This window comes from Rhagoletis zephyria, unplaced genomic scaffold, assembly GCF_001687245.7.
Source record: "Rhagoletis zephyria isolate East Lansing unplaced genomic scaffold, Rhagoletis_zephyria_1.1 Rzeph_scaffold_06185, whole genome shotgun sequence".
NCBI classification, from domain to species: Eukaryota; Metazoa; Arthropoda; class Insecta; order Diptera; family Tephritidae; genus Rhagoletis; species Rhagoletis zephyria.
The window spans coordinates 1-13,004 of record NW_016163268.1 but is presented as its reverse complement, the minus strand read 5'-3'; the positions used below and the strand labels follow the sequence as shown (position 1 = coordinate 13,004).

The 13,004-nt window shown below is 37.1% G+C and overlaps 1 protein-coding gene across 1 annotated transcript; it reads left to right on the top strand.

Annotated features, from left to right (window-relative positions):
• Positions 1–7,137: 7,137 nt before the first annotated feature.
• On the top strand, positions 7,138–9,381 carry Usp14 (ubiquitin specific protease 14). Its single transcript, XM_017628764.1, has 7 exons — positions 7,138–7,276; positions 7,339–7,514; positions 7,568–7,672; positions 7,746–8,131; positions 8,452–8,608; positions 8,671–8,736; positions 8,817–9,381. Exons 1-7 carry the CDS (start codon positions 7,261–7,263, stop codon positions 9,354–9,356), a joined length of 1,446 nt encoding a protein of 481 aa, XP_017484253.1. The 5' UTR covers positions 7,138–7,260; the 3' UTR covers positions 9,357–9,381.
• Positions 9,382–13,004: the final 3,623 nt, after the last annotated feature.

The window sequence follows — 13,004 nt, the reverse complement described above, 5'->3', positions numbered from 1 at the left end:
TGTNAACGCAGGTTTTTGAATAACTCCGATACTCTGCAAAGAAATATGTAAATTGTTATTTTAATTCAAAATAGCTCTATTATTTTTGATTTTTTGGCATACTTACTTGAATTTGCGCAATAAGAAAATCAATTTCCTCGAAACAATCGATGAAACTGTAGGCAGTGTTGCCTGTTGAACTTTTTATACGAAGACAATATTTCTCCTTATCTTTTAGTAGTAGTTTCTATAAATCAAAAGAGAAAGCAACACAGGCTAAGGCAGAATGCGGGAGCGAGACAACTGCCAGGTTATCCAACCTTGTGTTATTGAATCATGGGTTTAACCAGCAGGTTGTGTGATTTATGTAGCTCTTAAGTTTGACAAACCGCTTCCATGGTGTATACGGTTCTTAACTCGTTGCCACCGTTAGATTTATAGGGCTTTCGCACAAGGCAAATTTTCAGGCAACTTTTGCGTTCAACTCACGCAGGGTTGCACGAAAAAAGAATTGAATGGCTGAATATAGTAGTCATATGATACCTCAAACAAAAGAAAATCAAATACAGATTTCAGAAAATATATTTATGGACTATGTTAAAAATGCGTTTTTTGAAAAAAATTCATAAAAACCATTTTTTTGCGTATATTTTTATTAAACCTCTTTTTTCCACAAAATTTCTTATACAAATTCATCAAACGAAAGATGTTTAAAATACCTTTCGAACGCGGTGTCGTAATATTTTTTGTGTTTTATGTGTTAGCAACTTTTGTAAAGCGTTGTAATTGCTTTTAGCGAGTATTGTAAAGTGTTGTTATTGCATTAGCGAGTATTGCAGTGAATAAAGGTGGCGCCGTCAGTGGTACCGCTACTTTGGTTTTGCCGATTTTGACAGTTGTGGTAAGTGGTAAATAAATCTTTGTTTATAAATCAGAGAAGTCAAAGATAAATTTGAATTGTAAATGAAAAATCAGTTTAAATTGAGTAAATTTGCAATTTGTGAGTAATTTTTGAGTTCAAGACTGCGTAAAACCAATAAAATGGAAGTGCCGTGTGTTAAATTGCGATAGTCGTCAAGATGCAAGTGTTGCGCTGCGACGAATCGCTGCATTTTGTGTACATAGGGCAGCGTTACCAGGTTGATGTTTTTAACGTCATTTGGACGTTTTTTGTATCCTGTTGACGTTTGGACGTTTCTTGCGTAAAAAATGACGTTTTTTAACTTCGCAGTAATTTTTCTCTGTTACTAAATCTTGTAAGTAGAACTGGTTTTGAATTATTTCCCTAATAAATCTTTATAAGCTTTTTTCAGCAGCTGCTTCAAAAAATATTTTTTCTTTGGACACAGTTGACTAAACCCTTATTTAACCGCATAAAGAAAATTACACAATTAGTCGCATGGGGCCCCTTATTTAAAATGTAATGAACGTAAAAAGGCTGAAATATTGCTATGTTCCTTCTTAACAGAACGTAACTTAGCGTTTTCGNAAATCTTGTAAGTAGAACTGGTTTTGAATTATTTCCCTAATAAATCTTTATAAGCTTTTTTCAGCAGCTGCTTCAAAAAATATTTTTTCTTTGGACACAGTTGACTAAACCCTTATTTAACCGCATAAAGAAAATTACACAATTAGTCGCATGGGGCCCCTTATTTAAAATGTAATGAACGTAAAAAGGCTGAAATATTGCTATGTTCCTTCTTAACAGAACGTAACTTAGCGTTTTCGACAACAGACCACTTAACCAAATGTTTACAAGAAAAATATATATATATATATTAAAAATCAACGCGATTCCTTAGCAACATACAACTTGCACATTATTCACAATTCAATGGGCTATCAACCTGCATACTCAAAAAAATTCTACAAAATCGGAATAAAAAGTTGAAAATGTAGCTCATATTTTGAAGATTTTTTATAATTTTTGCACAAAGTTTCAAATGTGGATTTATATTTGGTTTGTTATATAATGAGCTAAGCTTTTATGGAAAAATAATAAACATTATATAAATAAAAAAGAAACAGCCAAAATTGATGACTGAGCTGATCACAAGTGTATGTATAAAATGATTTTTACATTTACGATCTCAAACCAGTGTAGAAAGAATTTTAAATAAGACAGAGCAAATGAGATATTAATATACCTTACGAACATATGTACCTTTGTATACAATAAAAGTTTAATAAGAACAATTCTTTGTTCATACATTTGAAAAGGACGTTTTTGGGTAGGAAATGACGTTTTTTTAGACCGAGAGGGATGTTTTCTCATGCCGAAGACCTGGCAATACTGACATAGGGCACGGCAAAGCCGTTCCCGAAATGTGTCTTTATTATTAAAGAATGGACACGAAAAATTTTGGTGAAAATTGGCCGAAAATCATTATAACAACTTATTGCACAACCTACGAAAAGAGTTTTCTGCTTTATCATCTTCCTTATTAAGCCTACTATATTAAACAAAAAAAACTTATTTCAATTATCTTCATTATAAACAAAATGGCGCAATTTCATTTGAGCGCTCTCATTAGGACATGCACATCCGTTATTGTGGCGGTATCTGCTTCTCTCTGCCAACTAATTTTGAAATTCTGATAATTTTTGATGTCTTCTTTCCTTTTTATCTATTTTCTTTCAATGCCAAAGGGGCTATAATGGCACAATGTTAAAGGGGGGCAGAACAGAACTGAGCCTTTTGGTGCTTTATGAACGACAGCAAACGATATTGCAAACACTCCTTCATACAAACTTCTTGATCTATGGAGCCCGTGGTCATGATTTTTTGCTCTCGTGCCACACGGGCAGATGGCTTGTAGCACCAAGTATTTATTAGGGCAAAAAAAAATAACAAAAAACAAGGAACTTGACCAGTATTTTTAGCTTGAAGGTATCTTGGACTCCATTTGTCTTCGTTGCATTATAAAACTCAGCGCCCCGAATCTGCTTAAAGGCGGCTTCGAGGTATGTTTCCTCGTTCACACATACCTTTTCATGCTTTTTGCACAAAATTTTCTCCGAAAGCTCACACTTCGCCGCACACATTTTGAGGAGTACGTACAAGTTACAAAAAGTAGATACGCGAAATTAACAACGACAACATACCCTATGAATGTGTCTACCTACTTTTTATTTAGTTAGTTTTACGCAAGTGATGAGCAAAAACAATTGACTAGTTTTTCTTCGTGTCCATTCTTTATATTAACAGCATTTCATCACAATGATTTCGCTTCTGCTCCAAGCAGCCTCCTTTAAGCTTGATATACAGTTTAATACGAGCGTGAGCGTAAACTTTCACAAATGCAAAGAATTCCATTTGTATTCTTATGGACGCCCACACACATCTGTCAAAACTTGTCGTTCACATGCGAATGCTTTGCACATAGTTGAGTGTGAGCTCGAGAAAAGGCATACTATGCATTTTAAGTTAGTTTTTATTTGATAATTCTGAAAGATATTTTAATTCTCTATCTTTTGATGTATCAACTATTGCAAAAAGTTAAGTAATAACGAAGATATTGGTCAAAATAAAAAGCTCACGCTCGCATTGAACTGTATATCAGGCTTTAGCAAGTTAACTAATCAATCCCGCTGAGATGCTGCTACAGCAGCCTAATTGCAAAACAATGGAGTGCACTAAAACGATCATTATTCTCTAATAGGTTAGGTGAAAATGCAATATTTTCGCATTTAGCAAAATTAAAACACGTTTTTCGCTGTAAAGTGAACTGTTTTGACAGTTTCAACAAAGAACGTAGATAACAAGATGGGACAACTCGTTATAATTGTAGCGAAAGAGCGCAACAGGGGCGTGCCTTCTCTTTTGCCCTAGTGCGTGTTTTGATTGGATGTTCTTGTTATCTACGTTCTTGGGTGTAATGTGCATTTATATATATGAAAGTATGTGACAGAGGAACATTTCCATTTAAGAAATTTAAAAAAAAAAACTTATAAACAATGATATTGTTTATATTTTTTTGTTATATAGCATTAACACATCATTAAGTTAAACTTTTGGCAAATAAAATTAACCTTTTGACAAATAAATTTAATTTTTTGGCAAATAAAATTAATCTTTTTGTCGATATCTTTAATCTTTTGGCAAATAAATTTGACCTTTTGGTGAATAGAATTAGTCTTTTGGCAAACAAATTCAATATTTTGGCAAATATATTTAACCTTTTGCACAGCAACAGCAGTGTTTTAGTGTATTTGTTACTTCCAAACACTGTTTAGTACTACAGTAGAGTTTAATTTTATTTGCCAAAAGATTAAATTTATTTGCCAAAAGATTAGTTTTATTTGCACAAAGGTTAAATTTATTTGCCAAAAGATAAAATTTATTTGCTAAAAGATTAAATTTATTTGCCAAAACATTAGTTTTATTTATCAAAAGTTTAACTCAATGTGTCAATGCTATACATGTTTTAGAGGATACCTCCCTCCTGAATATCCTGACCAAGTTTCCTTTGTTAATTCCACCTGGGTTTCTTAAACACAGAGTGCGGCTGACTACTAAAGCCCGCCCACAAATGTCAACGGCCAGGTCGGCGCAATCTTGTATTCTTGTGTTTTAAAAAGTAAAAAATTTACTAAAAAACTGCTGTTGCTGTGCTAGGACAGCATTTTTTTTACTTTTGACGCTTAGCTTTACTGCGCCAATATCAAGTGTTAACCTGCAGGATAGCTGAAAAGTGTTTTTTTGTTTTTCTGTTCTGTTGATTTCACTGCTCACTTCGAAAATGTTTTCTTTTTGGAAATTTCAAGACATAAATACATTGTTTTGTACCTGCATTTGAAAATATATTAAGGGAGATTTGTAGCATTTTAGATGTTTTTTATCCCATTTGGCCATAATGCGTGGTTTGGTTGAAATAAAGTGTGCCGGATAGTTTGACGAATTTGAAATTATGCTGTGACAGAACTGTTTGAAAGTGAGCAGTCAAATCAACAGAACGGAAAAACCAAAAAACACTTTTCAGCTATCCTGCAGGTAAACTCTTGATATTGGCGCAGTTAAGCTATGCGTCAGAAGAAAAATATGCTTTCCTAGCACGGCAGTTTTTTTAGTGTATTTTTTACTTTATCAAACACTGTTTTTAGTACTAATTTAATTTATTTGCTAAAAGATTAAATTTTTTTCCCAAAGGTTAATTTTATTTGCAAAAGTTAAATTTATTTCCCAAAAGATTAAATTTATTTGCGAAAAGATTAATTTTATTTGCCAAAAGATTAATTTTATTTGCCAAAGTTTAACTTAATATGTCAATGCTATACATGTTTTAGGGCCGTTTGCACCATGTCTAGTTAATTCTAACTCCCAGTTAAACATCTTTATCGACGTTATCGACACCCATCATATAACATGTGATCGATAAAGCAGTTAACGTGCTTAACTGAAGGATGTACCTCCAGTTAGCGTTAACTAGACATGGTGCAAACGGCCCTTAGAGGATACCTCCCTTAAGCTTTATTTTTTAATTCCACCTGGTTTTCTTAAACAAAAAGTGCGGCTGACTACTAAAGCCCACCCCACAAATGTCAACGGCCAGGACGGCGCAATCTTGTATTCTATCATTCTTGCGTAACACTAATTATCTAACCTTTACAGGTCTATTCTGCGCTGGAAATAAAATGTTTGTAACCGGTAAATAAAGTTCCTGTCAATTTTTAAATCCTTTTCGCATTCTGTATACTCTTGTAACCGGTAAATTTTGATACCATCTCATAAGCTGGTACCAAATTATTGCCCCGTGAAATATGCAATGCCAAGATTTGCACAATTCTTCATAGCTGAATTGCTGAATATTTTAACTGCATTACCAACGTACCTAGAATCGCGGTGACAAGAACTGGTAACATTTTTTGGTAATACAATTTTCCGGTTACAAAATCTTCGGTAACGTCCAGAATAGACCTGTTAATTATTGAATCATCATTGCCGAATTTTGGCTATGTGCCAACGCCAAAGTTATATGTGAACGGGCCTTAATGTAAACGCAGGTTAAGCGATTCGTTTACTGCCCGTCTTCACGTGCTGGTAAATCTCGCTTGCGTGACGACGCATGCGAGAAACCGCACGTGTAGACCGCAAAAAGTAGTGAATGTAGCCCTATGGACGGACAACTTCTGAGATACTTCGCCGACCTAATCGGGGTTAGACAGCTGCTTGCAGAGGAGCCCTCGCCTAGGCACGTCAGGAGGCATCTATATGAACTGACGGACGAAGTCCAGAGGTTCATTAAGCAACCTCTGGACCCGACAGCTTACAGACAGGCCCTGAACGGCATTAACAGGGACTCAGTCTCGAGTTATGTAGACTCTAGACCTGTGAATGCCGTTCTAGGCATACCACCCCCGGGCATAGACGAGACGGAGCTTCATCTGCCTCGGGAGACACGCACAACACTCGCACAACTTCGCTCCGGCTACTGCAGCAGGTTGAACTCCTACTTGAGTAGATTGAATGAGGATGTGCCGAATGAGTGTCCGGCATGCGGAGAGACCCCACATGACTCGAAACATCTCTTCGCATGCCCGGAAAACCCGACAACCCTAACGGCCTTGTCCCTGTAGACAAACCCCACAGAAGCTGCACGCTTCCTAGGGTTGCCGTTAGTGGAACTTGACGACAACGACTGAGATACCAACCGTCCTGGGCGGGGTTGCTGTAGCCGCTACAACAACAACAACCGCAAAAAGTACGAAGCATGCTTTTTCTCGCATACCGAGCGGTATGCGAGCTCTCGCTTGCTTTCAACTGTCATTTTTCTTGTTTGACAGCTATGTTCTCATTTCGCAGAATTCTTCAGAGTAGCAACATCGTTCATTTTGGAGGCAAATACAAATTTAGAGGCAGCCATTTTGCATTTGAAAATAGTATACATCACTTTATGCAGATTTTCTAATTTTCTCAAACTTTTAAGAGCCTGCGAGGCTTGAAACTTCTTGTTTGGCGACATTTTACAAATGAAAAAGTATGCTGTCAAATGCCCAGTCAACAAAACTGTATCTCGCTTGCGAGAGAAAAAAGCAGAATGCAAGCGAGATTTGCAAGCTTGTGACGACGGCCGGTTAGTCGCTGTCGTAGGATAGGTCGGTTAATTGTCATCCTGTTATTAATTTCTATTTCCGATAACCACATGAGCGCGCTGTTGTTTCTTCTCAAAACGTTTTCATTAAAATACATTATCGGCCAAATGACTTTTAGGTTTTGCAATTCAGCTAGGTGTGAAGGATAGAAATTGTTGAACAATTTGCATTTGTACCACATAAGTTAAAATGCCTGCCTTTAAAGGTATAACTATATTGGCGATAGGATAATTATTTTAAACATATGAAATTCCTTTTTTCCATTAGTTAAAGTGAAATGGGGACGCGAACTTTTTCCGGATATTGAAGTTAATACCGATGAAGAACCAATTTTGTTTAAAGCCCAACTGTTTGCCCTTACAGGAGTTCAACCCGAACGCCAGAAAGTAATGTGCAAAGGCGGTATTTTAAAGGATAATGAATGGAACCTGCAATTAAAAGATGTAAGTAAACATTTTTATCAGAGAACTGCTTAATCTTATCTTGCATGTGAAAGGGGGCTACTGTGTTGCTGTTAGGCACAAAGGAGCAAGTTCCTGAGGAACCAGTAACTCCTGTCAAATTTATAGAAGACATGAATGATGCAGAAATGGCTAATGCGGTGAGTTTATATAAATATATCTCTGTTAATAACGTTAATAACTTATTATTAAAAAAATAATCGAATAAAATAGATGGAATTACCTGCGGGTCTGACAAATTTAGGCAATACCTGTTATATGAATGCGACAGTGCAATGTTTGCATGTGGTGCCTGAATTGCGAGAAGCTCTTGAAAAATATCGAGTGGATAGCGAAGATTCTGGTTCGATGTCTACCGCAATGGCATCGGCCATAAAATTTTTGTTTAAACAAATGGAGCGCGGAAGTACAGTGACTCCAATTATTTTACTTCAGACGTTACATAGGGCATCGCCACAATTTTCACAAGTTGGCGAAAACGGAACATATCGTCAACAGGATGCTAATGAATGTTGGTCCGAGTTACTTAAAATGCTGCAGCAAAAAATACCTGCTTCCAATGACAAAGTTCTTGAAGGTAGCAGCATCAAGAAATACAAGTAAGAAAGACGGATGTCAATATTTTCAATAGACTTCTTGATGGAAAACGTATATTTTTAAATAAAGCAACTAAGGTCCGTTTTCTGGAGTACCCTTTAACTTTAAAGTTCACTTTATATTTAAAGGTTAAATAAAGTGAGCTTTAAAGTTACAGCTTACATGACAAAACGGCCCTAAATCGGTATTTTTAACCATTTTTAAGCGATTGAATCGAATTATTTTATGGATATATGGTTTACATCTTCAGTAGCTTTTTACTAATTGTTGAAAATCGTTTGAAGAATGTAAATGTCTAATTCATACAATATTTATTTTCAAGTTCTTTTATAGAGCAATACTTTGGCGGTTCGTTTGAGGTAAAAATGAGTTGTACAGAAACTGAAGAAGAAGAGCCAACTATAGCAAAAGAGCAATTTCTTCAACTGAGCTGTTTTATATCGACGGAAGTTAAATATATGCATAGTGGTTTAAAATCGGTATAATAAGCATACATAATCGCTATAATATTTTTCTAATAACATTGTATTTTTATATACAGAGAATGAAGGAACAACTGGTAAAACGATCGGAAACTCTAGGGCGCGATGCCAATTACATAAGAACTGTAAGTATTCCCTTCTCTAAATATTTTGGATATAATGCATTTTTCAAGTAACTTGAATTAAAATTGTTAAACTTTTGCAGTCGCTTATAAGTCGCCTTCCAGCATATTTAACGATACAATTTGTCCGTTTTCAATACAAGGGTAAGGAAGGCATAAATGCCAAAGTTTTGAAAGATATAAAATTCCCGATCGAATTCGATGCATTTGAGTTATGTACTCCTGAACTGCAAAATAAGCTGTGTCCAATGAGAGCTAAATTTAAAGAAGCGGAAGATAAGCATTTAGAAGGCGATATTAAAGCAATTGCTGAACAAAATAAAATTTCTGTCAACGAAACTGATAAAACTGTTGAAACCGAAAACTATTGGTTCGAAGATGATCCAGGCAGCAATAACTCTGGATATTATACTCTTCAAGCTGTATTAACGCATAAAGGAAGGTCAAGTTCTTCGGGACATTACGTAGCTTGGGTTAAACACACTGGTGATATCTGGTTTAAGTTTGATGACGATGTGGTGACGTCCGTAACCACTGAGGATATTCTTCGCCTTTCAGGAGGTGGTGATTGGCATTGCGCTTACGTACTTCTGTACGGACCAAAATTGCTGAAGAAACAATGAAATTAAATTAATATTATAATTATAATATTTGGTCTTTAAATATTTCATGTAGAATAGACTAAAGGGTGCCGGTTTCTATTAATTTTTCTCAAACTTCGTTGGCTATGTTACAATCAACGCGAATTTATATAAGCTGGTATCGTCTCATCAGCTGTTAGTAGCCGGTGCGTTTAGAAAAGCATCAGGGAAAGCTTTAGTTATTTACCGGACGTTTTTGTGGTGGGGGCGGAGGAGGAGGGGCATGGCCCCCTAATCCACCCCATTCGAAAAGGGACAGCCCCGTTCCCGCACTTAGGGATTATAACACTCACAAAGTAGAATTCTCCTTTCTGTTTTGCGAAGAAAAGGAGCTGAACACCTTTTTTAATGCTGACTGGGTTATATCCTATCTTCTTTTGTCTCATTCTTTTGCATATTTTTCAGTTTGACAGCTGAACTCCGCCATTTAATTTGCATATGCAGCCAAAGTCGGACGCGTGATTTTGAAGGTGTTTTTATTTAATGAATTGTGATTAATTGGTTAATATTAAAGTCGTGAAGAAAGTTATAACTAATCGAATACAAAAAATGTATACAAATGTAAATACAAAAATGTATTGGTGAAGTTGCTGCTTTAGGGAGAGTAGGAGTGGTAAATGTACGCTAATTTCCGAATTTTACAAAAACGGGCATATTTCAAACCCAATTTGTAAATAAATTAGTGACCAAAAATTACAAAAGTGGGTGTTAAAATAACGTGCAGACCCTTGACTACAAGTGTGTGCAATTTTTTTTGGATCGAGTCCCCCCTTTGGACGAAATACCTCGAAATAGTTAGGCAACGTACTAAAGAGTACCCAAGCATCAAGCCGTCTATTTTCTAAGGGGATTCCTTTAAACTCGTAAAGTCTTAAACCGTGTAAAACGCCTAAGTTTACGAGGCTTTAAGGGGAACGCCCCTTTGCGAAAAGGTATAAATAGGTGCGTAAAGTGACTGTTTGACAGATCAACCAGGATTTTGTGCAGCAATTTTTGTTTCGCACTATTTTCCATAACATCCCGCCATCTTGTCTTTATCACTCTTGGCTAAAATACAATAAGGGCATTCATCAACCGTATAAACTTATAATTGCGTAAACCTTATAAATGAACTGTCAAAATTTTNATAAATAGGTGCGTAAAGTGACTGTTTGACAGATCAACCAGGATTTTGTGCAGCAATTTTTGTTTCGCACTATTTTCCATAACATCCCGCCATCTTGTCTTTATCACTCTTGGCTAAAATACAATAAGGGCATTCATCAACCGTATAAACTTATAATTGCGTAAACCTTATAAATGAACTGTCAAAATTTTTATGGAAACTCGTTTACGCATTTCTGATAAATTTCTCCAGCGATTTCACTGAATAAACTTGATAAACTGAAGCCAATGCAACTCTGACGCAACTCTAGCTATTGTTTCGATTATCCTTGAAACCTCGTCCGGCAAGAATGATAGAATACAAGATTGCGCCGTCCTGGCCGTTGACATCTGTGTACCACAAGTAAACAAAGAATAGAGCAAAAAGAAGAACGAGTTGAAACTGCCAAAACAGTTCACTTTACAGCGAAAATTGTGTTTTAATTATGATAAATGCGAAAATATTGCATTTTTCACCTAATCTATTAGAGAATAGTGAATGTTTTAGTGCACTCCATTGCATTGCAATTGAGGCTGCTGCATCAAACATTTTAGTGCACTCCATTGATTTGCAATTAAGGCGGCTGCAGCAAACTGCGCCAGCATCTCAGCGGGATTGATTAGTTAACTTGCTAAAGGCAGCTGCTTGGATCAGAAGCGAAATCATTGTGATAACATTTCGGGAGCGGCTTTGCCGCGCCTTATCTATGTACACAAAATGCAGGGATTCGTCGCAGCGCTACACTTGCATCTACGCATCTTGAATCTTGACGGATGCCGCAATTTAACACACGGCACTTCATTTTATTCGTTGTTACGCAGCCTTTAACTCAAAAATCACTCACAAATTGCAAATTAACACAATTTAAACTTTTAATTTAAATTTAAAATTTAAATTTTTCACTTACAATTCAAATTTCTCTTTGCTGCTGATTTGTAAACAAAGGTTTATTTACAAGTTACCACAACTGACAAAATCGGCAAAACCAAAGTAGCGGCATGAACGAAANAACAGAGGAAGAGGAAGGCCTCCTCTGCGTTGGAAAGACCAGGTGGAGAAGGACTTGGCTTCACTTGGCATTTTCAATTGGCGTCAGTTAGCACAGAAGAGAAATGACTGGCGTGCTGTTTTGGACTCGGCCAAAATCGCTTAGGCGGTTACAGCGCCAAATAAGAAGAAGAAGAAGAAGATGCAATAAAATGCTTGAAAATGTGTTGTCATGTTGAATTAACTCTTCTTTACTTAAATAAAAGAGTAAAATAGTGGTGCTTGTGATGTAAACAAACGCTCAGCTGACGAACCCGCCTTCGCAAACTTTTTTCTCAAAACCAGTTACAAATACAACGTCGCGTTCTTACGTGATCTTGTATTTTTGGTTCATGAAGTAGCGGTACCACTGACGGCGCCACCTTTGTTCGCTGCACCGTGCTCGTCCGGATTTCCCAAATCTCCGGTTCGTATCGCAGGATTGTTAAATAAATGCTAACGATGGCCAAATTATAGTACAATTAACTTTATTGTACAACAAACAATTTACAATACTCGCAAATACAGTAAAACACTTGTTAATACTTGTTAAAGCAATAACAATTCTTTACTACTTGTTAACACAATTAGCGCCGGTTGTTCAATGTCTGGTTATCACTACCACTACACTTTCGACGATTTCGACATCATGCGATCGATAAAGCAGTCGGTGTACTTAACCGGAGCTTCTACCTCCGATTTGTATTAATCAGACATTGAACAACCGGCCCTTAAACTTATAGCTTGCTTATGCGCAACTCACTTCTCTGCTCACTTTACTTGTAGCTTGCTGACTTGTAACTCGTAACTAACTCAACTCCGCTGTGACGTGGCTCTTATATACCTGCGCTCGCACTCATGGCAACTCTCGAACGTTCTGAAGTTCATCGCTCATTCTCTTTCTCTCGCTGTTCGCAGTGTTCATCCAACTGACGTTTCTCTTTGTGGAACATTCTACGTCATTCCTCGAACATTCTGCCTATTTCTCGTTGTTCGCTTCGCGTTGTCGCAGTATTCGCCACACCGCCCTCCACCTAAGTCTGATCGCCCCGATCAGACACACTTGCCGCTCCAACCGCTGCAAGTCTTTCCAAGTGGACCACTTCCATCTTGGTCCTCGGTCTCCCCATTGTCTGGATTCGATGCACTGCATCCTTCAGCGGTTTGTCAATCTTAAACGGGTCTTTCCAGTCAAGTCTTTGCTTGGAGGTGAAGCTTTTCTTCTGCTGCGACATGTACAACCACAATGCGATACTGGACATTGCTTCCGGCTTATCTCCGGGAGTGCACCATCTCACATGGTCGTGCTTCTGCCGGCCACTAATGGTGACCAGACCATGTCTCTTCTCGTGGGCACCCTTTTCGCCAGATCTATGCCGCATCATCTGTCCATGAAACCCAGACTCCCGCTTTCGTGCTGCACTGCCTTTAGCACATCTTGCTATATCCGGATCCTTACG